This window comes from Oncorhynchus keta, chromosome 14 (genome assembly GCF_023373465.1).
Source record: "Oncorhynchus keta strain PuntledgeMale-10-30-2019 chromosome 14, Oket_V2, whole genome shotgun sequence".
In the NCBI taxonomy this organism is placed as follows: Eukaryota; Metazoa; Chordata; class Actinopteri; order Salmoniformes; family Salmonidae; genus Oncorhynchus; species Oncorhynchus keta.
In genome coordinates, this window is record NC_068434.1 from 22,895,775 (window position 1) to 22,921,450 (window position 25,676).

At 41.8% G+C, this 25,676-nt stretch overlaps 3 protein-coding genes across 11 annotated transcripts; all 3 read left to right on the forward strand.

The window, feature by feature from the left end:
* The first annotated feature begins 147 nt into the window (after positions 1 to 147).
* Positions 148 to 1,543, forward strand: LOC127905967 (immediate early response 3-interacting protein 1). Its single transcript, XM_035785099.2, has 3 exons — positions 148 to 315; positions 575 to 676; positions 842 to 1,543. Exons 1-3 carry the CDS (start codon positions 225 to 227, stop codon positions 895 to 897), a joined length of 249 nt encoding a protein of 82 aa, XP_035640992.1. The 5' UTR covers positions 148 to 224; the 3' UTR covers positions 898 to 1,543.
* Positions 1,544 to 1,631: 88 nt separating this feature from the next.
* On the forward strand, positions 1,632 to 15,800 carry si:ch211-12e13.1 (uncharacterized). Of its 4 annotated transcripts, XM_052461332.1 has the most exons (7): positions 1,632 to 2,502; positions 2,676 to 2,918; positions 3,065 to 3,274; positions 3,436 to 3,715; positions 4,132 to 4,946; positions 5,187 to 5,295; positions 14,160 to 15,800. In XM_052461332.1, the coding sequence occupies exons 1-4, from the start codon at positions 2,028 to 2,030 to the stop codon at positions 3,636 to 3,638; spliced, it is 1,131 nt and encodes a 376-aa protein (XP_052317292.1). In that variant the 5' UTR covers positions 1,632 to 2,027; the 3' UTR covers positions 3,639 to 3,715; positions 4,132 to 4,946; positions 5,187 to 5,295; positions 14,160 to 15,800. The 4 variants fall into 4 exon arrangements, with proteins under 4 accessions (XP_052317292.1, XP_052317291.1, XP_035640991.1 ...); XM_052461331.1 differs by having other exon boundaries at positions 4,132 to 5,295; XM_035785098.2 differs by lacking the exons at positions 5,187 to 5,295; positions 14,160 to 15,800 and having other exon boundaries at positions 1,632 to 2,178; positions 2,339 to 2,502; positions 4,132 to 4,475.
* A 713-nt stretch (positions 15,801 to 16,513) lies between these two features.
* On the forward strand, positions 16,514 to 25,209 carry susd1 (sushi domain containing 1). Of its 6 annotated transcripts, XM_052461333.1 has the most exons (23): positions 16,514 to 16,738; positions 17,178 to 17,330; positions 17,513 to 17,653; positions 17,787 to 17,942; positions 18,208 to 18,360; positions 18,616 to 18,795; positions 18,959 to 19,138; positions 19,335 to 19,514; positions 19,733 to 19,912; positions 20,137 to 20,316; positions 20,544 to 20,723; positions 21,036 to 21,215; positions 21,383 to 21,562; positions 21,661 to 21,840; positions 22,030 to 22,209; positions 22,581 to 22,745; positions 22,883 to 22,977; positions 23,099 to 23,285; positions 23,430 to 23,523; positions 23,649 to 23,904; positions 24,082 to 24,121; positions 24,206 to 24,299; positions 25,036 to 25,209. In XM_052461333.1, the coding sequence occupies exons 2-23, from the start codon at positions 17,276 to 17,278 to the stop codon at positions 25,052 to 25,054; spliced, it is 3,255 nt and encodes a 1,084-aa protein (XP_052317293.1). In that variant the 5' UTR covers positions 16,514 to 16,738; positions 17,178 to 17,275; the 3' UTR covers positions 25,055 to 25,209. The 6 variants fall into 6 exon arrangements, with proteins under 6 accessions (XP_052317293.1, XP_052317294.1, XP_052317296.1 ...); XM_052461334.1 differs by lacking the exon at positions 16,514 to 16,738 and having other exon boundaries at positions 17,010 to 17,330; positions 23,720 to 23,904; XM_052461336.1 differs by lacking the exons at positions 16,514 to 16,738; positions 21,383 to 21,562 and having other exon boundaries at positions 17,012 to 17,330.
* The last annotated feature ends 467 nt before the right edge of the window (positions 25,210 to 25,676 follow it).

Below are 25,676 nucleotides of genomic sequence, written 5' to 3' on the forward strand. Positions count from 1 at the left end.
AATAGTCACAAAATGCTACCCCTTTGGACATGAGTATGGATTATGATTATACAGTATTGGTATTACATTGGCCATTTACTGTTGGGCACCCACTTTTGTATTCCGTCAAGAAAGTCACGCTTTCGAACTGCCCGTTCAATTTGTTCTTCTCATGATGCCATACAGTTAGGCAACGTCATAAGGAAATACTTGAAACTGCTAACGTCAGCTAACACGTTACAGTTATGGCGTTTACATTATATTCCCTTATTCAAGCGGTGATTTTGTGTGTAAATGCTGTCGCCGTATTGCACGAAGAAAGATTTTTAAGTAAAAGTAAGTGGCCGTCTACACATTTGGTCTAACATTACTTTCAACAATGATTTGCTTGCTTGCTAGCTAGACAGGGAAGCAAGAAAGTAACGATATTTGGTTGGTATGAGTCATTTTAGCATAATTTGGCGTTACCGCTAAATTAGCTAGCTAACTACACCAGCATAATGAGTTGGAAAAGCGTACAGGTACGTTGATCTGCCTCATGGCCAGGGTCATTTTTGTTTGCATTAGTGTAATTGTTTTGTTCCTTCTAACTTAGTTGGCTGGGGTGTGGACCAAAGTATTGGGGGATTTGGTGATGAACCGGGCATTAAAGTGCAGCTAATGAACCTTGTCCGCTCTGTGAGAACAGTAATGAGAGGTACGACTGAAAAATCAATACCATTTATAAATATCAAACATCTTTCTGCATGCATTTTTTAAAAATAGATTGTTTTTGTTTTATTCAAACAATTTTATGATGTTGACCTAACTGAACTGAGACTGGTTTGTGGCATTTTTCACCATATTTTCTCTCATCTTGCAGTGCCCTTGATTGCTGTCAATTCGGTCTGCATTGTGTTGTTGCTGCTGTTTGGCTGAAGCGAAGACTTGACTGAATCTGGATGTTGAACTAAGAGAAGACATTTTCAGGGCTCAGGGGGATGTCTCCATGATTCCTGAAGGAGAAACCCTACATGTACAACAAAGAAGATTACACACACACGTGTTGTATCACAAAGCATCAGCATTACATTTGATTTCCTTTTTATTTATTCCCACTTTACATGGTCAGACTGAGTAACAGTTCAGATGCAGGAACAGTCAGTGTTTACTCCTTTATGCCATTCAGTTTCTTTCAAAGACACTGAGTCAATGATGTTTACACAAAGCAGTCCAAAGCATGTTGCTGCTGGATGATTTCTACAATGTCAAAGGATAATTTACTTTGAGCATGCAATTAATTAAACTTTCTTTCTCCTAATATGAAACTGTGATTGTGTCACAGTGCTGATTATGGCGTGCATGTTGCTGTTAACATATTGTAATCTTATGATGCAAAAAGTGTATTTTTCTTCACACCTTCCTGGACAAAATGTTAAATGTACGTAATTTGAACAGACATAAACGCCATAAATCGGGATATATATTTTGTGTCTCGTGTAGACAACTTAATCATGTATGACTTTTTTTCTCAGTAAGTTTCAATCAATTACTTGAAAAAAAATAAAGATGTTTTAAATATCAACACATTTTGAGTTTGTTCATATCAATAACTGATATTACCCAACGACATTACATGTTGACGTAATGTTTTGTCCCTTAACGCACTCCGTACTTCACAACTTTCGTTTTGATCATGGTTGAAAGTGTCAAAAGTGCAGTAAGGAGACCGAAGTGACTTGATTAGGAATATATTTGTTAAATACAAAAGTGTGTGCATGTTGGCGATGTTTTTTTAAATGCCGTGTATGAATGGCATGGCAGTGTACTCTCGGACTAGCTGCAAACTTCAGCACAAGGGCAACGAGCACTCGTTCTCCCGAGGAGGCCTTCCTATAACAATATAGTACATATTAGTGATAAAGTACAATAGAGTCGGTGGATGCTTCTCATGTAATACTTGAAAATGGAAAATATTATGACCAATGTTTTAATTGCTGGGCTCCCAGCGTGTGCCATATATTTTCTTTACGCCAACATTTATTGCTCTTATAAACTACTGAAAGCTAATGTGGTGTTTGACAGTCGTCAGAGCATTCCAAGTTTTGCCTACGTTTTTCTCAGATATGTATTCAGAGCTCTTATCAAAAGACAGGGGCATTTGTACTTTTGCGATAGAGATGTCGAAGGTGAAGTTGCCTTCACCATCTTTAACTGCAGGTAAACTGATTGCGCTTGACAATGTAGCAGTCCAATTTGTTTTAGTGCTATGGTTTGATTTTATTATAATTTCAAACAACACTGCCTTACAAAGATGGTTGTTTATTTGTTCACATTTGGACCAATTATCTCCTATGTGCTGTACTTCTTTCTCTCTAAGGTTTAACAAGGATCAACTGAGGAGGTTCTGTAGTGCAGCTGGATATGGCTGGGACTACCCAGACATTGAGTTCAGGGATATCCCTCTGTGTTACCCAGACACCCTCTGTCTGCGGATGCTTGACATATTAATATCTGCTGAGAAGTTCAGATTGAGCCCTCTGGGTAAGTAACACATCTTCTGCTGGCTGGGTATTGCATGTCTTTGAAGGCCATCCAAATGTCAACACTCAAGGTACTCAGTTTTCTTCCTAAATTTCTGTAGAATATATTAATTCAATTCAGCCAGATGTGTAGTTCATACAAAATCCCCCCACTTCAATACATTGTTTCCTTAGGTCTAGTCCGGGTACGTCAGAGTTTGAGAACATGGCAGCCGATAGATGAGCTGAAGAAGGGACCCTTCAAGTTGCAGGCTCGTGTGTTAGAGTACAGGGTTGTTGAAGATGGGGTGGAGGTTGACATTTCTTTAACTGCCATTTCACACACTGACCAGCCAGTATGGGAGAGTGTTTTGACAATGCTCTCCCAGGACAGAGGCCGAACACCAAACACACAACCTAAACCTGAGTGGTATGATGGTGAGTAGACCAATACTTAAGTTAATGAATTCTACATTTTGCCACCAGTCAACAAACCTGAAGAAGTTGAATGAAATTGTTCTATTCAAGTTTGAGTAGCACAGAACCCACATCATAAACCAATATATTTTCTTACACTTTGACAGGTCACATGGACACATCAGAGCTAGATGACGTGAAGGCGGTAGATATCAATGTTCCCTGGACTACAGGACTGAAGTTTGTGTGGGCTTTCTCTGACTACTCTCCACGTTGTCTCCTAACTCTTCCTGCTAAACTCTTGGGCTGCAGATGTACCCCAACTCCTAGTCTATGGATGCTGTCTAAATGCTTGGCTGAAATTGAAAAGCACAAAGGTAAAGTAGCGTTTCTAGTGATTCTACCTCAATACTGAATTATTTATAAGCAAAATGATGGTGGATCAAATAGTATTTTTGTTGTTGTTGCTGTCCATACTTAATTTATCCTCAATCTAGCACCTTGATTGATATTCTCCAAACATCCATTGATTCCACAGGAGTTGATGCCATTAGAGCCCCCATCTCTGTCACCGCCCAGTTCAAGGAACCATTGTTGGTACCAGGAAAAGTGACCATCAAATTTTGTGAGAGTGCGGGAGTGCAGTCCAAATGTGTTAGCTTCCAAATGGACCAATATGAGAGGAAGATACCTCACATCACGGGACAAATCTGCAGGACTACTGTAGAGGATGTGAATTAAAGATGAAAAAGGCGCCAATGGCCACACCAGCACCGTTATTGTTTTTGTTGCAGAGATGAGGAGCATCACGTAGCATGGTAAAAACAAAAATGCAGTACTCTTCTATGATGTGTTAAATAATGTCAGAGTTGAAAAAACTGTTTGTTGTTTGCAGTAACTTCTTTGTTGTAATATCGCAAATGGTGTGGCTGCTTCACCAATAAGGATTCCAGCTTTAAGATGATCAGTTATGACATGACATTGTATAAATATCGGGGAGATGAAAGTCATAATAATAAGGGATGATTGTGTAATTATTAGTGGAATGACATCTCATCTTTGCCATTATGTGGCATCTTAGTCAGTGCGGCATAGGCTTCATGGCCCAGCAGGTGATTTACACAAATGTATCTTCAATCCAAAGTACCCCAATACTGCTACCCTCTAGAGTAGATATTTACATCAAACAAGAACTGCAGTCTTAAGGCATTTTCTGTGTCCTCTATGTCCACAGAAGCACCATAAGCTACAGTACCAGGCATATGCTGATGCAGACAAGGTCCCTACAGGGAATGGAGACTTGAATATTTGATCTGTTTGATATTCTTGTTCCTTGCCTTCATTTAAATGAAGGTATTTTCTCTTGTATTACTCATTGTAAAATGGAGTTGTAGGCAGGAAATATCAAGAGGAACATAAACAGTATTGTTCACTGAAATGCTTTGTAGAGATCCATGAATTAAACTATACCTTAAGTTTAATGTCAGTATTTACATATTTCTGCCAAACTTCAAAGAGTGGTGATTAGATTCTGCCTAGGAGTAAAATGTTAAATAAATATTACTAAAATGAATTGTAGTTTCAGTTCATGTGGTGAAAAAATGATCTTTATTGTGAGTGGATTAGGTGAAGTAATATTATGATATTGTTTGCATGCCCATAGAGATGTATGTAATTCTGCATTTGTAGAGTTGGAAATTCAATTTTATGTAACCTTAAATCATGTGATCAGAAGCCCGGATCTCTCCGGCCTTACTGTATACGGTGGTTGTGTAATCAAAAGAGCATCCCGTGACTGCCTCTCATTGCACAGAGAGTATATGTGTTTTTTCCAGTATTTGAGGGAAGGAGAGGGGATTAGGTTGTGAAGAAAAGCATCCGTTAGTAGACCTTCATACCACCGAATAACTGAACAGCACCTGACAATATTTAGTCTGACTGCCCACTGATGAAATCCTGCCAATACATCCCACATGTGATTTACATTACTGTAACCCCCTAACATTTTGAAGAAGGAAGACTGCACAACAGAGGACTACACAACTTTTGGTAAAACATTTTTGTTTTATTAAGTTTGCCTGCAGCTCTTGCACATGCTGGAAACATTGCTCTGTGATTGTTGTTGAATATGACTGAGGATCAGAAAATCAAACATAACTTTATGGTAGTGAACCTAAAGGCATGTTTTGTCTTACATCTTAGTATGCTGTGTAGCAAAGCTTTGAATACTCATACTTATATTTTTTTGTTGCAATGATATCACACCTAATTTTCTTGTTCCTCACTCAGTGACCACAAAGCAGCATTTACATCTCTCATCCATCATTGTGCAGAGACAGATGAATGGATTCTTGAACTATTCAAGGACATATGAACATGACAATCCAGTATTTTAAAGGTACAGTGTATTCAGACCCCTTGACTTTTTCCACATTTTGTTACTTTACAGCATTATTCTAAAATTGATTAAATTGTTTTTTCCCCTCATCAGAGCAAAAACGATTTTATAAATGTTTGCAAATGTATACAAAAAAAATAAACTGAAATATCACATTTACATAAGTATTCAGACCCTTTACTAAGGAATTTGTTGAAGAACCTTTGGCAGCGATTACAGCCTTGAGTCTTCTTGGGTATGACGCTACAAGCTTGGCACACCTGTATTTGGGGTGTTTCTCCCATTCTTCTCTGCAGATCCTCTCAAGCTCTGTCAGGTTGGATGGGGAGTGTCGCTGCACGGCCACTCAAGGACATTCGGAGACTTGTCCCGAAGCCACTCCTGTATTGTCTTGGCTGTGTGCTTAGGATCGTTGTCCTGTTAGAAGGTGAACCTTGGCCCCAGTCTGAGGTCCTGAGCGCTCTGGAGTAGGTTTTCATCAAGGATCTCTGTACTTTACTCTGTTCATTTTTCCCTCAATCCTGACTAGTCTCCCAGTCCCTGCCACTGAAAAACATTGCCACACCATGATGCATCCACCACCATGCTTCACCGTGGGGATGGTGCTAGGTTTCCTCCAGATGTGACGCTTGGCATTCAGGCCAAATAGTTCAATCTTTGTTTCATATGGTCTGAGAGTCTTTAGGTGCTTTATAGTAAACTCCAAGCAGACGGTCTAACTTTTTAAAAATATATATATTTTTTACCTTTATTTAACTAGGCAAGTCCATTAAGAACAAATTCTTATTTACAATCACGCCCTACCAAAAGGCCTCCTGCGGAGATGAGGGCTGGAATTCAAAATATACAAATATAGGACAAAACACATATCACGACAAGAGACACAACATAATGAGAGGCCTAAGACAACAACATAGCATGGCAGCAACACAGGACAACACAGCATAGTATCAACACAACATGGCAGCAGCACAAAACATGGTACAAACATTATTGGACACAGACAACAGCACAAAGACAAGAAGGTAGAGACAACAATACATCGGGTCGAAGCACCACAACTGTCAGTAAGAGTGTCCATGACAGTCTTTGCATGAAGATAACTGTCCAGTTTGAGTGTTTTTTGCAGCTCGTTCCAGTCTCTAGCTCCAGCGAACTGAAAAGAGAAGCGACCAAGCGATGTGTGCGCTTTGGGGACCTTTAACAGAATGTGACTGGTGGAATGGGTGTTGTATGTAGAGGATGAGGGCTGCAGTAGATATCTCAGATGAGGGGAGTGAAGCGTAAGAGGTTTTTATAACTAAGCATCAACCAGTGGGTCTTGCGACAGGTATACAGAGATGATCAGTTACACAGGAGTGCAGTGATGTGTCCTATTTATTTTTTATTTTTTTTATTTCACCTTTATTTATCCAGGTAGGCTAGTTGAGAACAAGTTCTCATTTGCAACTGCGACCTGGCCAAGATAAAGCATAGCAGTGTGAACAGACAACACAGAGTTACACATGGAGTAAACAATTAACAAGTCAATAACACAGTAGAAAAAAGGGGAGTCTATATACAATGTGTGCAAAAGGCATGAGGAGGTAGACGAATAATTACAATATTGCAGATTAACACTGGAGTGATAAATTATCAGATGATCATGTACAGGTGGAGATATTGGTGTGCAAAAGAGCAGAAAAGTAAATAAATAAAGAATGTGGGGATGAGATAGGTGAAAATGGGTGGGCTATTTACCAATATATTATGTACAGCTGCAGCGATTTGTTAGCTGCTCAGATAGCTGATGTTTGAAGTTGGTGAGGGAGATAAAAGTCTCCAACTTCAGCGATTTTTGCAATTCGTTCCAGTCAGAGGCAGCAGAGTACTGGAACGAAAGGCGGCCGAATGAGGTGTTGGCTTTAGGGATGATCAGTGAGATACGCCTGCTGGAGTGCGTGCTACGGATGGGTGTTGCCATCGTGACCAGTGAACTGAGATAAGGCGGAGCTTTACCTAGCATGGCCTTGTAGATGACCTGGAGCCAGTGGGTCTGGCGACGAATATGTAGCGAGGGCCAGCCGACTAGAGCATACAAGTCGCAGTGGTGGGTAGTATAAGGTGCTTTAGTGACAAAACGGATGGCACTGTGATAAACTGCATCCAGTTTGCTGAGTAGAGTGTTGGAAGCGATTTTGTAGATGACATCGCCGAAGTCGAGGATCGGTAGGATAGTCAGTTTTACTAGGGTAAGCTTTGGCAGCGTGAGTGAAGGAGGCTTTGTTGCGGAATAGAAAGCCGACTCTTGATTTGATTTTCGATTAGAGATGTTTGATATGGGTCTGGAAGGAGAGTTTGCAGTCTAGCCAGACACCTAGGTACTTATAGGTGTCCACATATTCAAGGTCGGAACCATCCAGTGTGGTGATGCTAGTCGGGCATGCGGGTGCAGGCAGCAATCAGTTGAAAAGCATGCATTTGGTTTTACTAGCGTTTAAGAGCAGTTGGAGGCCACGGAAGGAGTGTTGTATGGCATTGAAGTTCGTTTGGAGGTTAGATAGCACAGTGTCCAATGACGGGCCGAAAGTATATAGAATGGTGTCGTCTGCGTAGAGGTGGATCAGGGAATCGCCCGCAGCAAGACCAACATCATTGATATATACAGAGAAAAGAGTCGGCCCGAGAATTGAACCCTGTGGCACCCCCACAGAGACTGCCAGAGGACCGGACAGCATGCCCTCCGATTTGACACACTGAACTCTGTCTGCAAAGTAATTGGTGAACCAGGCAAGGCAGTCATCCGAAAAACCGAGGCTACTGAGTCTGCCGATAAGAATCTGGTGATTGACAGAGTCGAAAGCCTTGGCAAGGTCGATGAAGACGGCTGCACAGTACTTTCTTTTATCGATGGCGGTTATGATGTCGTTTAGTACCTTGAGTGTGGCTGAGGTGCACCCGTGACCGGCTCGGAAACCAGATTGCATAGCGGAGAAGGTACGGTGGGATTCGAGATGGTCAGTGACCTGTTTGTTGACTTGGCTTTCGAAGACCTTAGATAGGCAGGGCAGAATGGATATAGGTCTGTAACAGTTTGGGTCCAGGGTGTCTCCCCCTTTGAAGAGGGGGATGACTGCGGCAGCTTTCCAATCCTTGGGGATCTCAGACGATATGAAAGAGAGGTTGAACAGGCTGGTAATAGGGGTTGCGACAATGGCGGCGGATAGTTTCAGAAATAGAGGGTCCAGATTGTCAAGCCCAGCTGATTTATACAGGTCCAGGTTTTGCAGCTCTTTCAGAACATCTGTTATCTGGATTTGGGTAAAGGAGAACCTGTAGAGGCTTGGGCGAGGAGCTGCGGGGGGGCCGGAGCTGTTGGCCGAGGTAGGAGTGGCCAGGCGGAAGGCATGGCCAGCCGTTGAGAAATGCTTGTTGAAGTTTTCGATAATCATAGATTTGTCGGTGGTGACCGTGTTCCCTAGCCTCAGTGCAGTGGGCAGCTGGGAGGAGGTGCTCTTGTTCTCCATGGACTTCACAGTGTCCCAGAACTTTTTGGAGTTGGAGCTACAGGATCCAAACTTCTGCCTGAAGAAGCTGGCCTTAGCTTTCCTGACTGACTGCGTGTATTGGTTCCTGACTTCCCTGAACAGTTGCATATCGCGGGGACTGTTCGATGCTATTGCAGTCTGCCACAGGATGTTTTTGTGCTGGTCGAGGGCAGTCAGGTCTGGAGTGAACCACGGGCTGTATCTGTTCTTAGTTCTGCATTTTTTGAACGGAGCATGCTTATCTAAAATGGTGAGGAAGTTACTCTTAAAGAATGACCAGGCATCCTCAACTGACGGGATGAGGTCAATGTCCTTCCAGAATACCCGGGCCAGGTCGTTTAGAAAGGCCTGCTCACAGAAGTGTTTTAGGGAACGTTTGACAGTGATGAGGGGTGGTCGTTTGACTGCGGCACTGTAGCGGATACAGGCAATGAGGCAGTGGTCGCTGAGATCCTGGTTGAAGACAGCGGAGGTGTATTTGGAGGGCCAGTTGGTCAGGATGACGTCTATGAGGGTGCCCTTGCTTACAGAGTTAGGGTTGTACCTGGTGGGTTCCTTGATGATTTGTGTGAGATTGAGGGCATCTAGCTTAGATTGTAGGACTGCCGGGGTGTTAAGCATATCCCAGTTTAGGTCACCTAACAGAACAAACTCTGAAGCTAGATGGGGGGCAATCAATTCACAAATGGTGTCCAGGGCACAGCTGGGAGCTGAGGGGGGTCGGTAGCAGGCGGCAACAGTGAGAGACTTATTTCTGGAGAGAGTAATTTTCAGAATTAGTAGTTTGAACTGTTTGGGTATGGACCTGGAAAGTATGACATTACTTTGCAGGCTATCTCTGCAGTAGACTGCAACTCCTCCCCCTTTGGCAGTTCTATCTTGACGGAAGATGTTATAGTTGGGTATGGAAATCTCTGAATTTTTGGTGGCCTTCCTGAGCCAGGATTCAGACACGGCAAGGACATCAGGGTTAGCAGAGTGTGCTAAAGCAGTGAGTAAAACAAACTTAGGGAGGAGGCTTCTGATGTTGACATGCATGAAACCAAGGCTTTTTCGATCACAGAAGTCAACAAATGAGGGTGCCTGGGGACATGCAGGGCCTGGTTTTACCTCCACATCACCCACGGAACAGAGAAGGAGTAGTATGAGGGTGCGGCTAAAGGCTATCAAAACTGGTCGCCTAGAGCGTTGGGGACAGAGAATAAGAGGAGCAGGTTTCTGGGCATGGTAGAATATATTCAGGGCATAATGCGCAGACAGGGGTATGGTGGGGTGCGGGTACGGCGGAGGTAAGCCCGGGCACTGGGTGATGATGAGAGAGGTTTTATCTCTGGACATGCTGGTAGTAATGGGTGAGGTCACCGCATATGTGGGAGGTGGGACAAAGGAGGTATCAGGGGTATGAGGAGTGGGACTAGGGGCTCCACTGTGAACTAAAACAATGATAACTAACCTGAGCAACAGTATACAAGGCATATTGACATTTGAGAGAGACATACAGCGAGGCATACAGTAATCACAGGTGTTGAATTGGGAAAGCTAGCTAAAACAGTGGATGAGACAACAGCTAATCAGCTAGCATAACAACAGCAGGTAAAATGGCATTGACTGGCAACGGGGCCGACAGATAAATCAAACAAGCAGAATGGAGTACCGTGATTAATGGACAGTCCAGCGTGCATCAGCTATGTAGCCAAGTGATCAGAGTCCAGGGGCAGCGGTGGATGGGGCAGGGGGGCTGGACTGGCGAGTGTTATCCAGGTTTTAAAAAACTAACAATGACTTAGTAGCTTGTAGCTAGTTAGCTGGTTCGCTTCTGGAGGTTCTTGAGTGTGTTCTAAAAATTAAAAATAATAGCGATTCCGTATCACATTGGGTGAGGCAGGTTTCCGGAAGGTATAAACACATTTTAAAAATCGGAAAGAGATAGAAAGTACATATGGGCCACTGCGATGCAGACGGTTAGCAGGCCTGTGCTAACAAGCTAACAGATTAGCAGGCCGGGGTAAACAAGGTAGTAGTTAGCGGACCTGGGCTAAACAAGCTAGCAGTTAGCATGCCGAATTAGCAAGCAAGGAGATAGCGAGGGCTAGAGAGTTAGCCTTTGGAGGACGTCGCGATGGGGTGAGTCTGTTTATTCCTCTTCATGCAGTGACATCGATAGACCGGTCGTGGATCCGGGTATAGAAGCCCAGGAGTATGCTAGTGTAACGGATGTGAAATGGCTAGCTTAGTTAGCGGTGCGCGCTAAATAGCGTTTCAATCGGTTACGTCACTTGCTCTGAGACCTTGAAGTAGTAGTTCCCCTTGCTCTGCAAGGGCCGCGGCTTTTGTGGAGCGATGGGTAACGATGCTGTTGTCGATGTGTGCAGAGGGTCCCTGGTTCGCGCCCGGGTATGGGCGAGGGGACGGACGTAAAGTCATACTGTTACATACTGTTACTGTTACATTGATGCTGTTGACCCGGATTACTGGTTGCTGCGGAAAAAGGAGGAAGGTCAAAAGGGGGGTGAGTGTAACGGATGTGAAACGGCTAGCTTAGTTAGCGGTGCGCACTAAATAGCGTTTCAATCGGTTACGTCACTTGCTATGAGACCTTGAAGTAGTAGTTCCCCTTGCTCTGCAAGGGCCGCGGCTTTTGTGGAGCGATGGGTAACGATGCTTCGAGGGTGACTGTTGTCGATGTGTGCAGAGGGTCCCTGGTTCGCGCCTGGGTATGGGCGAGGGGACGGACGTAAAGTTATTCTGTTACACTAGGAACACAAGAGCTAGCTTCAAGCTACGTGGGTGGAAACGCTAGCCAGGAGTAAACAACCAGGGTTGCGGTTTAGCTCGATAGCTAGTTGTGAAGATCCAGCTGAAAAAAAATCTGTTTGCGGAGGGAATCCGGGGATAAAAAATAAATAGGTCCGTTATGCTCTGGTTAGCGTTGCGTTGTTCGAACTGGCGAGAGCTTTCCGAGCTAAAGGTTAGCTGATGACCGGTTAGCTGAAGACCGCTAGCATAGCTGGTGGTTAGCTGGCTAACTTCAGTTGAGGGGTTCCGGTTCCGAAGTAAATATAAATACATCTATAAGGAGCATTGGTGGCAAATGGTAAAGAACATTAACCGCTCGAGAGCACCCTTACCTGCCGATCTATAAATTACGTCTCCGTAATCTAGTGTAGGTAGGATGGTCATCTGAGTCAGGGTTAGTTTGGCAGCTGGGGTGAAAGAGGAGTGACTACGATAGAGGAAACCAAGTCTAGATTTAAGCCTGCAGCTTTGATATTTGCTGAGAAGGACAGTCTAGCCATACTCCCAAGTACTTGTATGAGGTGACTACCTCAAGCTCTAAACTCTCAGAGGTAGTAATCACACCGGTAGGGAGAGGGGCATTTTTCTTACCAAACCACATGACCTTTGTATTGGAGGTGTTCAGAACAAGGTTAAGGGCAGAGAAAGCTTGTTGGACACCAAGAAAGATTTGTTGTGGACCGTTTAACACAAAATCTGGGGAGGGACCAGCTGAGTATAAGACTGTATTATCTGCTTATAAATGGATGAGAGCTTCTTACTGCCTGCGCTACAGTATGTTGTTGATGTAAATTGAGAAGAGCATGGGGCCTAGGATTGAGCCTTGGGGTACTCCCTTGATGGCAGGCAGTGTCTGAGACATGTTCTAAGTTTATGCACTGCACTCTTTGAGAGAGGTAGTTAGCAAACCAGGCCAAAGACCCCTCAGAGACACCAATACTCCTTAGCCGGCCCACAAGAATGGAATGGTCTACCGTATCAAAAGCTTTGGCTAAGTCATTTAAGTCATTTAAGTCATTTAGCAGTGGTCAATAAAAATAGCAGCACAACAATGCTTAAAATCAAGGGCAATGGTGACATCATTTAGGACCTTTTAGGTTGCAGTGACACGTCCATATCCTGAGCGGAAACCAGATTGCATACCCGAGAGAATACTATAGACATCAAGAAAGCCAGTCAGTTGATTATTGACAAGTTTTTACAACACTTTTGATAAACAGGGCAAAATAGAAATTGGCCTATAACAGAGGATCAGCTTGTTCTCCCCCTTTATATAAAGGGTGCACTGTTGCTGCCTTCCAAGCAATAGGAACCTCCCCAGAGAGGAGAGACAGGTTAAAAAGGTCAGAGATAGGCTTGACGATGATAGGGGCAGCAACCTTAAAGAAGAAAGGGTCTAAAACCATCTGACCAAGATGTTTTTTTTGGTCAAGTTTAAGGATCTCCGTTAGCACCTCGGACTTAGTGACCGAATGCAGGGGGAAACTTTGTAGCGGGGCAAGGGGAAAAGGAGGAGCATCAGGCTAGTCATAATTGAAGGGGTGGGAAATTAGGAAATGTTGGATGGGCGATGAGGCATGGTTGAGTCAAATAGGAATCCTGACTTAATGAGGTGGTGATTAAAGAGCTCAGTCATGTGCTCCTTGTCCATTACAAGCTGTTACGAACCCCTTTGGCCCTGCAGTCTAGGGGGGATGGAAACGAGACACGTAACATATCTCATATTGTGTATTGAAAATCCATTTCAATACCCTGAACTAACACACTGGAACCACAGTAGGTATCGTCGGATAAGGGCAACACATCAGACAATATATACGACTGCGCCGCACCAGTATCTCTAAGGATTTTAAACAGCATGATCATTACACAAGTGAAACCTTGCGCTGGGGAAAATAAAAGGCCACTCTAAAATGTGAAGTTTTGTCACACAACACAATGCCACAGATGTCACTCCTACTAAAAAATGCTCACTATGTGTGCGTGTCTGTGTGTGCTTGCGTGCGTGTGTGGGGGCGAATCCATGCATGTGGCAAGGTTGTGTCTTATGGAGCTGATCATTTTAGTGACTGTCCCCCTGTTACTCACTTAAAGGGAGAATCTCCACGCTGTGCTCTCCTGAAAGGGTTCAGAACCTATGGGAATTCCAGTTATTTTGAAAGAACTCACTTCATTTATTTATCTTAAAAGGCCAATACTAAATGGAAACATGTTCCCTCTTTGTACCACTGAGTTTGTCATAATGAGTACTATTTCACAGACTCCTGAATGGACTGTTTTGTTTTGTACAGTATTATGTACTAAACTAATCTAAAGGTTTTAACCAGTACAGACAATTGTTTTAAATCTTTAAATTACTAATCAGAAATTGAGAGATTGAGTTTTATTGTCTTTCTCATAATTACTAAGCATGGTCTCTGAGGACAACTATCACAACGTAAAAGCTGGTAAGCCTGTAGCTCTTTTAGCTCAAGTGAAATAGAGATGTCTAAGTGATGTTATGACAAAGTGTGGTGATGATAATTTCCTTTGCTATTTCAGTGCAGCACACCTCAGAGAGGTGCATGAAGAAAAATGAAAAGTAAGACCAGCGCCATCCACCTCTCCTCTCCAGTGGTGAAGGGCCAGAGGAAGCTTGATGGAAGCAGCTTGACAGTTTACAATGAGGGCGTGAAGGTGGTGTATGAGGTCGACCCTGGTGATGTCTGCACCATGGAGAATGGTGCCCACTCCCAGAGACAAGGTCTGTGCAAGGTCACCAGCAGAGGAAGGAAACGTGCCCTCTCCATCAGGTGTTGTCACCAACGGCAGGAGACAGAAAGACCTACAGGACCAGAAAGCTGGAAATAACAGTAACTCCATGTTGATGTGTAATGCCTCCATTAGCCAGCCCTGCTCTGGGCCTGAGGACAACTCAACAGAGGCACACAAGACTTTAACAGTGACTTCAGCTACGATCTTTGTGGATGCACACACCATCGATGAGTCGTCGGAGACGCACAGCCTTTTGGGTGTAATGGAGGTACACATTAAGGAGTTTGTCCTCATTGATGATGATGATGACAGTGGCATGTCCCTAAGAGAGAAGACTGTCACTGACATGTCCATCATGGATGTTAACGCTGCAGACCTGGTCTGTGGCAGACTACCGTCCATCACTACTGACACGTCCTCTGAGTGTAAAGAGGAGAGTCTGGCCCCGGTACCTCCACCCCCTGCACTGACACTAAAAAGCAGTCCTGCTGCTTCTTTTCCATTCAATGATCATTCTATCTGTTCCTTTTTATGACCATTTCATCAATTCACACTGTAACAGAGGCAGAGCACAAACTAGTTATTTTTAGGTTTTGTAATTTTGTGTTACCATCGGGGGGGACTTTTTGACCTTCCTGAATCAATCACTATTGCCTTCAAAAGCTGCCCACTATTCTGCACAAAATAAGTGTATTGGTTTTAAATGATGGTTATTTGTCATGTTGTCATGTCTCACTTACAGTATGTGTCACTGCAAAGTCTTTTTGCATTCTTTATAGTTTTGGGTAATATAGTAGTAAAGGTGCATAGTAAATAATCTGCATTTCTCACAGTAACTTTGAATACTTTGAATGCTTCTTGAATCGAACACTGTTATCTGAATGATATGTTCTCTGCACAGAAAGGCCTTGAGTGATCAGGTGTTGATTTCTATTCATGTTCCATTCGTGTTCTGCTTTCTCTTCTTCACTTCAGATAAACTTTTCTTACTTGAATTGTATGTACAAATCTTTGTCCTTTGTTTATCGTACAATTAATAAACTTCACATTTTTAGAATTTCTAAATATTATTTTCAAATGTTAAGTAATCAGAAATCTGAAAAGTAATCAGAAATATAGCTGCGAGCAGCAATAAACGGGGTTCACAGGATGACAAAGGACGCAAGATCAGTTGGATAACAAAGCAAGCACTCTATCATGTAGGATCTATCTACCTTTTATGTCCAATTAGTGATAGCATTACCATGTTTATCTCTCAATACCACAAGGATGTGAAGTTTAGTATTGTGCTCTAGGTTGGTTATCTTTGAATGCAACAAGTAATCATTATTAAAATCATTACTTAATGTATATATTTATATATACATTGACTGGGCAAACAGCAGGAATTCTGGTTTCTCTTTTTCGCAAATAAAATATCCACTCAGACATCTCTAGGCATTTCTCTAACTACATTAAGATATGTAATATGGGCCTAAATTTGGAGTTGCTATATGGACTTATGGTTCATGATATGTTTTTAAAATGTTTTCTGACATTTCCAAAATGGAGGAAAATCTATCCAGACCTTATGGGTCCTTGATGCAAATTTGTTCAGTATGGGTAAAGACAACTACATTCAAAGTCTCTAGGTCAATCAGGGTGGCGGATATGAGGTTTTAAGTGAGACTTTATAACAGCGCCGCCTATAGGCCAACCAGTGCCATTATTTTTTACCAAGTTAATCATGGCCAGTGGTTTCTGTTTGCCAAGTTAGAAAAACATTACCAATCTATCTTTGAGTTATTTGACTATGAGCAGAATACAGAGATTAACAATAGCTTTCACAGCTTCATTGTGAACCAATAAATAGAGACCTATGCCTGCTCTAGACATTCTATGTCTATCTAGTTACAATGTTGTGTTACCGTATGTTGCATTCCTCATATGTGCTGCTGGTGGAGAGACCCTAGTGTAGTATGTTACAGAGGGTCTGGTGGTTTTTGAGGGACAGGCTGGTGCTTAATCAGGCCTCTCCAGCAGGCGCAGTGTGAGGTGTGGGCTCACTGGAGGAGTGATAGAGGGAGATCCCACTGAGTCCTGGTGGGCTGGGCGATAGCAGCATGATGGATTTATCTTCCCCTTCCACATTATACTAGATTAACTCGCTACCCAAGAACCAACTGGAAACAGCTCAATGGTGGATGGCTGTTCTCACTGTGTTGACACTATTGGTGCAGTGATGAGCCCGTTTTACTCAATTTCACACCTTTTTTTGTGCATTTTCATGGACAGGGTTTTCCTTTAATTCATGTGACAGAGCACCTAGCGTGGATTGTAGTTATGATGGGTCTCACAAACACTGGATAAAGTTGATTCAAGAAAAGGTAGGATGTATAAACAACTAGGTTGGCCTAGTTAATTTACTTTAATAAATTGAATATCACCAATTGTTAATGTCACTCTTATATCCATGGTTATCATCTAGAGTCTGCTAATTTACCTAGTTTTTACTTTTTTAGTTCATAATGTTATGTTCATTATCAACCCCAGGCAGGTTTGCTGAGCCAAATATAGCTCTTATCAGCATACACAGCATGACCGTGCAATTTGAAAATGTGTTTCAGATGTCTCCCAAAGCGTAGAGTACATTATCACACATGTGAAGTATAACTGAATGTGTCAAAATGCTGATGATGATAGACATGTCCCCAAACCACTAGTGCCAACATCACCATTGAGAAGAGAGAGCGGCGGTTGGATTTCATTGTGACCTCAGCTAACTCTTATACCCTTCTTTCCATCCTGGTTATCAAACCCGCTCAGCACCATGAGTTCTGCAAGACGGAAATAAATAAAGATGTGCTTACAAAGGATGCGTCTTTGCAATATCTAAGAGAGGGAAATGGACATACTATGAGAGGATGTATTGGAGAACAGCACTTGTGATCTTGGCCTTTCTTACTCATGCCATTACAGGTGAGTGGATCAAAACAAATCAATCACATTGGTAATATATTCAAATGAATATTGGCAGAACCTTTGTAAATCATAATGGTGAAGCTCTTACATTGAGCATCTATTTCAATAAATAACAGTTATAGGTGACGGTTACATCAAACAAAGATTTCTCTTAGTAGTGTATATTTTCTTTATCTTAGAAATGCGAGTGACTGGTCAAACGTTGGATGTGTGTGCCACCTGTCACCCTAACGCCACCTGTGAGGAGAAGGTGGATGGTACCGGCAAAGCCTGTAACTGCATGTACGGCTTTGTTGGTAATGGAAGAACTTATTGTCAAGGTGTGTATCTCCAGGTATAAACTCAAGATGAAGGAATGACTTATCTTTTATCTCATGTGTATCAGTTGTATTCATATTATACTAGTATTTATTGATTATTTTATTATTTTACCACTATTCTTCTCTCTTACAGACAAAAATGAATGTCAGATAGGAGCCAATAAGATCTGTGGGCAGCATACTGCCTGCCATAACACCTATGGAAGCTTCTACTGCACCTGCCTGGCAGGATACAGCCCTTCCAACAACATGGCCATCTTCATCCCCAATGATGGAACCCGCTGTCAGGGTAAGTTATAGCGATTACTGATGCTGAATACTTCAGCAGCTTTGTAACATTATGAAAAGAAGGGCGACATAAAAATCATTGCCACTTTGGCAGATATGATATATGATTGTGAGTCTTCTTAAGCTTTATGGACATTAACTTGATGCTAATTTAGAATGAGTGAATGTGCTACAGTCACGCACATATTGGTGCCTAATAACTGGGTACATTACCCAACCACATTAACTAATACTACTAACACAACATTCGTGTTGGTTCTATCTAGACATTAATGAGTGTAGAGTCCAAGGGATCTGTGGTGAGGGGGGTAAGTGCACAAACATGCAGGGGTATTTTAACTGCCTCTGCCAAGTGGGATACCAGGTTCACAATGGAGCAGAGCCATTCCACCCACACCAGGACAAGGCCTTTTGCAAAGGTAAATAACACCAACCACTTGGGCTCAGTATTGTAAGACTTTTCAGTTAAATTATAGGTACAATTATAAGATAATGGATAATAATCAGAGAGCTGTATGCTTCAAAAATGCATGTTTCAGAATCTCTTTGCCTGCTGCCTTATACTATACTGTAGCCACTGCAATAATTTCATGATTTATAGAAAATTTGCAGAATGACACTAGTGTTATCAAAAACGATGGTATCTGTAGTGTTGTCCTTTTCTCCATGTGTAGCCATTGATTGTGGGCAGCCTCCCTCGGCTCTGAATGCAGTCCAGCTGTCAGCCACAGGAACACATTACGGCAGCGTCGCTAAATTTGGCTGCTCTGAGGGATTCTTCTGGAAAAGCGGGGAGAACTCCTCCATTTGTGGGGCAGAAAGTGTGTGGAAGGGCCCAAGTCTTGTTTGTGAAGGTAAAATTAATTAGTTTTTCCCTCCTAGCATTGTTTCATTTAGATTTTTGCATTCATTCATGTATACATGTGGATGGATGAGTGTTTTGTTTGTAGAGAAAAATGTTATCATGTACTGCGTCTAGGAATGGTCACTGGTCAATGTCATTGCTTTGCCTATCAGAGGTTGACTGTGGCTTGCCCCCTGCCCTCCCTCACTCAGTAATGTTGTGGGATCAGAGCACCAGGATAGGCTCTGAGGTGGTTTATCAGTGTAACTCTGGATATTACAATGTGGGAGAGGGAAATGTATCAGTATGCACTGCCAATGGACAGTGGGACAAGTCAGCTTTGCTATGTGCAGGTAAAATAAATCTTCTCTCTCAGCATTACCATCCTTACATCCATAACTAACTCAGAACTTAATTAACCAAGTGTTTTAACAAATACCTCCTAGGCCATGTTGACCATTCCATTAATTATATTGTGTGTCCAAAATATCAGACATTAATGTTTGCCTGATGGAAATTGCACACTGTTGTAATGCTTTCTCTTTATAGAGATAACGTGTGGTGATCCCCCTATACTGCCCCACACTGGGCAGGTGTGGAATGGCAGCACAAACCCTGGCAGCACTGTGCTGTTTTACTGTAAAGGAGGGTTTTATAGAGAGGGAGGGGGGAATATTTCCCAATGCACTAGAGATGGTTACTGGACAAAGGCAACGTTGTCATGTAAAGGTAACAGTTTTGCCACGTAATACTTTCTCACATATTCTCTTGTGAAACCTCTTTTGAGATTTTCTGTAATCTATATCGCTCTGGATAAGAGCGTCTGCTAAATGACTTAAATGTAAATGTAAATGTAGGAATCATATCAGAGAGGCCAAATCTACTACCTATACAAATATCCTGGTGAATAATCTGTTATCTCAACCATTCTCTCATTCTCTGTGTAGAGGTTGACTGTAGTTCTCCCCCTGCCCTCCCTCACTCAGTAATGTTGTGGGATCAGAGCACCAGGATAGGCTCTGAGGTGGTTTATCAGTGTAACTCTGGATATTACAATGTGGGAGAGGGAAATGTATCAGTATGCACTGCCAATGGACAGTGGGACCAGACATCTTTTATATGTGAAGGTAAAATAAATCTTCCCTCACAACATTACCACCTGCAGTCAATACCTTACAAGTTATCCATAACTAACCCATAACTAAATTACCCAAGTGCTTTAAAAAATACCTCAGAGGTCATGTTGATCATACCATGGAACAATATTGTGTGTGCAAAATGTAAGATATTAATGTCTGCTTGATGGAAATGTGCAGAAATTGCACACTGTTGTAATGCTTTCTCTTTGTAGAGATAACGTGTGGTGAACCCCCTATACTGCCCCACACTGGACAGGTGTGGAATGGCAGCACAAACCCTGGCAGCACTGTGCTGTTTTACTGTAAAGAGGGATTTCATAGAGAGGGAGGAGGTAATATTTCCTACTGTACAGAAAATGGTTTCTGGACAAAGGCAACATTATCATGCAAAGGTAACTGAACATTTCTTACGTACACTGACAGAGATGAAATGATGAGAAATACATGTTTTTTAGCCCCCTGATACAGTAGTAGAAACAAAGCATTATTGATAAATAGCTACATGTCTTCATAAGATAAGACCTGTGGTTGAAATTAAAGTGTTGAAAGTCAAATCTAAATGTTCCTTATGCTTTACATCCAGGATACATAATCAATTCCCTACTGCTTTCCCCCTTAGAAATAATGTGTGGCGGTCCCCCTATGCTGCCCCACACTGGACAGGTGTGGAATGGCAGCACAAACCCTGGCAGCACTGTTCTGTTTTACTGTAAAGAGGGATTTCATAGAGAGCGAGGGGGGGATATTTCCCAATGCACTAAAGACGGTAACTGGACAAAGGCAACATTGTCATGTAAAGGTAATGTATATGACTTTTTCACGTTTTCTAGTTAAACCTCCTTTGAGATTCTGTGTAATGTATGTATGAATCATATCAGTGAGGCCAAATCTCCTTCCTATACAAATATCCTGGTGAACAATCTGTTATCTCAACCATTCTCTCATTCTCTCTAGAGGTTGACTGTGGTTCTCCCCCTGCCCTCCCTCCCTCTGTAATGTTGTGAGATCAGAGCACCTGGATAATTAAATGATTGATAGAAAATTTGCAGAATGACAGCAGTGTTATCAAAAACGATGGTATCTGTAGTGTTGTCCTTTTCTCCATGTGTAGCCATTGATTGTGGGCAGCCTCCCTCGGCTCTGAATGCAGTCCAGCTGTCAGCCACAGGAACACATTACGGCAGCGTCGCTAAATTTGGCTGCTCTGAGGGATTCTTCTGGAAAAGCGGGGAGAACTCCTCCATTTGTGGGGCAGAAAGTGTGTGGAAGGGCCCAAGTCTTGTTTGTGAAGGTAAAATTAATTACATTTTCCCTCCTAGCATTGTTTCATTTAGATTTTTGCATTAATTCATTTATTTAACATGTGGATGGATGAGTATTTTGTTTGTAAAGAAAAATGTTATCATGTTATCTAGGAATGGTCACTGGTCAATGTCATTGCTTTGCTTTGCCTATCAGAGGTTGACTGTGGCTTGCCCCCTGCCCTCCCTCACTCAGTAATGTTGTGGGATCAGAGCACCAGGATAGGCTCTGAGGTGGTTTATCAGTGTAACTCTGGATATTACAATGTGGGAGAGGGAAATGTATCAATATGCACTGCCAATGGACAGTGGGACCATACATATTTTCTATGTGAAGGTATTATATTAGTCATTTCTGTGTGGTCATGACACATTAATAACAATTACATATGATACCAACTCTTATATAACCACTATCCCCTTTTCATATTATAGAGATTGACTGTGGGGAGCCAGTATTTATATCCCATGCTAAGACGCTATGGGACCAGACATCGTTGATTGGTAGTGTGGTTTATTACCAATGTGTTGAAGGATATTACTCTACGAGTGGGAAATGTTACACTGAGTGTGGAGAGAATGGACTTTGGGAAGATATAGAAATTCAATGTGAAGGTGCATTTCTATTACCAGCACTATAATGAAGGTCTTTCAAAGACATGTGTTTTCATTTATATTCAAATGCACATTTGCTTTGTTATTGTACTGTATGAGTCATTTTGCTTGAATAACTTAAACATGTACAGTAATGTTTTTGTCTCTTTATGTTTAACCAAACAAACCTCAACTGATTTCTGTGAACAGAGTTAAACTGTGGGGCTCCACTAACCCTTCCCCATACTAACATGCTGTGGGACAATACAACTGTCCTGGGCAGTGTGATTGAGTATGTATGTAAGGATGGATTTTACCAGGAGGGAGGAAATAGTCTCTCAACATGTATATCATCAGGACAGTGGGGAATTGTTTCAATAATATGCAAAGGTACGCTAACAATATCTCACTCTGAAGCAAACCCTATTCTGCTGCGTGATCAATTGTCTGTGCGGGCACACTGTAACAGTTACTGCCATGAACTCATTATATTGTGTCAAAGTGCTCACATTCAAATTGATGTTGTCTGTCTATCATGAATGCGCCCACCTATGTAGTAGATGTGCTTTCAGCACTTACTATTCTGTACCAGAAGGGGGTAATGTTGTATTGGGTAATGGGTTGTAAATTCATGTTTAATCATGATCATGAGTATGATGCAACAAAATAATCAAGACTAGTATTTGTGTATACTGTGCAGTGTAATCTAATATTTTATGGTAATCCTCACATAATTCAATTGATCCACCTTGTTTTGACAGCTACATGTGGACCGGCCCCTGCTCTGGCCAACACAGAGGTGGTGCTGCAGAACACAAGTGTTGTGTTCCATCGTTGTCTGGAAGGATTCCACAGCTGGAGAGGAAGAAACACCTCTGTTTGTGACATCACTGGGAAGTGGCAAGCTGCCACAATGCGATGCAGAAGTATGCATTCATACATCTGTGAACTATAGTTCATTTGAAAAACCTTTTAGTATGTGGAAGGAATTGGTGTAGATCAGTGATTTTTTTCATTCCACTCTTTTTTTAACACATTGTTTGTCATCCCTTGTGACGACCAGAAATCAAGCCTGCCATCAGCGACTTGGTTGTCTTTCATGAAAAATGTTTGCGTTGGAAAGCAGACAAGTATGAAGAAGACACAGAGAATTACAGAGTAAGTTTACCTTAATAACGAGGACCTTAAAATATGATAATATTATTGATTAGAAAAAGTGCTCTCTGAACTTCCTACACCTTGACCATCATTATTTGATCTGTCTATCTGTATGTAACAGGTAGTATTTGTGGGATTCAGGGCCTATCAAAGGTCATTCCATGACAAGAGGAAGAAGCTCCTCAGCTCCACTTCAGACCACCCTGAGATCTGCCTGAACCTGCTGCCTGTTACCAACTACACCATCAGCATCACTGCACTGTCTGCCAGGTTCACCTCCACACTCACAACAAACACCAGCCTACAAGGTACACTACAAACACCCTTGACTAACAATGACAATTTGATTAATAAATATTTGAAGATATGAGAAACATGGAGGAGAATATTGACTTTGACTTGGATATGAAACCCAATGTTATTACATGTGTCAATACCTTCTAATCTTATAGTGCCTCAAGCCCCAGAGATTTTATACAGAGAAATTGAGGCTCCATTGCCCACTTTGTGGCTACGCAGATCAGCTAACACTCTGGACCCAATTAGGTAATTCATAATTTTACCTCCAACGCTCTCCCGTACTAAAAGCTGACTTTGTATCTTGAAATTTGCCCACTGAGGTCTGGCTATTACGACACAAACCCTTTTCTCTTTTGCCCCTGGGTTTACAGTTTCTACCAGGTGTTTGTGTTGCCACTGGAGGGGACTCTTGTGTTTGACTGCAGCTCTCTTAACACCCCAGACTTCTCCAGTCAGAGGAAGCCCCATGGACAGTACATCACTGCCCAGCTCCATCTGAGGGATATAGGGAAAGAGATGAACCTGACTTTGGGCGATGGGCACTACTATGGAGGGTTCTACAATGCTCCTTTACAGAACGGCAGAGACTATTACATCATATTACGAGCTGTCAGTCAATGGGGAGGGGTAAGACTAACTGCTATGCTTTGGAAATAAATGATATGTGGAGTTTATTCATATAAAAGGAAGGACAGTTTTGAAGGTCATCTTTAACAAATGATTATTGATCATGCTTGTTGATCTTATAGAACTCCTGCATTAATAATTAGTCATTCTGTATGTGCCATTTGAACTAATTTCTAGGCTTTCAAGCACTCTTGTGTTATTTGGGCAAAAGTGAGAGGTAAGGGTTCCTTTTATCATATTTAGCCCATTGTTTTGGTTTAATCAGATTGTTCTATTGATGTTGCTTTCTCTCGTTTGGCAGATATATCCTACATAATGAAGGTTTCATCGCTTTTTGCTGGGGGATCAATTGGAGTCTTTGCTTTGGCCATTTTTCTGGGACACTGTTACACCTGGTAAGATCTATCCTATCATAGTGTGTATGCCTACATATGACATTTATGATACAGTTGAAGTCGGAAGTTTACATACACCTTAGCCAAATACATTTAAACTCAGATTTTCACAATTCCTGACATTTAATCCTAGTAAAGATTCACTGATTTAGGACAGGCAGAATCACCACTTTATTTTAAGAATGTGAAATGTCAGAATAATAGTAGAGAGAATGATTTATTTAAGCTTTTATTTCTTTCATCACATTCCCAGTGGGTCAGAAGTTGACATACACTCAATTAGTATTTGGTAGCATTGCCTTTAAATTGTTTAACTTGGATCAAACGTTTCAGGTAGCCTTCCACAAGCTTCCCACAATAAGTTGGGTGAATTTTGGCCCATGACATAATTTTCTGGCATTTTCCAAGCTGTTTAAAGGCACAGTCAACTTAGTGTATGTAAACTTCTGACCCACTGGAATTGTGATACAGTGAATTATAAGTGAAATAATCTTTCTGTAAACAATTGTTGGAAAAATGACTTGTGTCATGCACAAAGTAGATGTCCTAACCGACATGCCAAAACTATAATTTGTTAACAAGAAATTTGTGGAGTGGTTGAAAACCGAGTTTTTATGACTCCAACCTAAGTGTATGTAAACGTCCGACTTCAACTGTATGTGGAATTCATTTTCAGTATACTGATTAAATCTGACTTAATACATAGCCTACTTAACTTTCTGTATCCCCTTTTTAGGTTTTGTAAGAAGACATGACAGTCATCCTGAGGACTGACTTTTTCAGTTGGGTCACACTTGGTTTATATTAGCATAATGTTCAGCAACATTTACCTGTAATATTGTAACTGTGTAAAAATGTGTTTTGTATTGTAGTTGTTTTCTGTACTAAAATAAAGGTAAAAAAAAAAGTTTTTTCATTGTTTATAGAGTTTTATTATCAGCAATATCATAAGGTGAATGCACCAATTTGTAAGTCGCTCTGGATAAGAGCGTCTGCTAAATGACTTAAATGTAAATGTAAATGTAAATAATATGTTCTTAAAATACATAGAAACACATGCAATACAATGCATTTAAACTTTTTACTCTGTTGGTTTGCTACATTTTTAATTACAAGTTTCGAAAAAGGCATCACCAGACCCAATCAAAGGGATGACTAACTCTGTTAGTGTTTTTTATTGTGTTGGATTTGTAAATATTGTGAATGTTCTATGATTTCTATGAAAGAGAGGCCTTGGTCTCAATGTGATTCCTTGTTTAAATACATTTTAAAAAGGCAACAGTAAACATGTAGTCATCCACAAATGATGCAGCACCCCGCTTGGGCCAGTCAGTGTAATTTTGCTAATGCCGGATCTCTGTGGCAAGATGCATCATT

Bases quoted from the DNA above. Each gene is read 5' to 3' on its own strand.
- si:ch211-12e13.1 (XM_052461331.1), top strand. From the start codon at position 2,028: ATGTGGTGTTTGACAGTCGTCAGAGCATTCCAAGTTTTGCCTACGTTT. The intron at 2,503-2,675 runs GTAAGTAACACA...TTGTTTCCTTAG, and splicing joins GTTCAGATTGAGCCCTCTGG to GTCTAGTCCGGGTACGTCAG. The intron at 3,275-3,435 runs GTAAAGTAGCGT...TTGATTCCACAG, and splicing joins TGAAATTGAAAAGCACAAAG to GAGTTGATGCCATTAGAGCC.
- LOC127905967 (XM_035785099.2), top strand. From the start codon at position 225: ATGGCGTTTACATTATATTCCCTTATTCAAGCGGTGATTTTGTGTGTA. The intron at 316-574 runs GTAAGTGGCCGT...CTTCTAACTTAG, and splicing joins AGAAAGATTTTTAAGTAAAA to TTGGCTGGGGTGTGGACCAA. The intron at 677-841 runs GTACGACTGAAA...CTCATCTTGCAG, and splicing joins TGTGAGAACAGTAATGAGAG to TGCCCTTGATTGCTGTCAAT.
- susd1 (XM_052461333.1), top strand. From the start codon at position 17,276: ATGTATTGGAGAACAGCACTTGTGATCTTGGCCTTTCTTACTCATGCC. The intron at 18,361-18,615 runs GTAAATAACACC...CTCCATGTGTAG, and splicing joins GGACAAGGCCTTTTGCAAAG to CCATTGATTGTGGGCAGCCT. The intron at 24,122-24,205 runs GTAAGGGTTCCT...CTCGTTTGGCAG, and splicing joins TATTTGGGCAAAAGTGAGAG to ATATATCCTACATAATGAAG.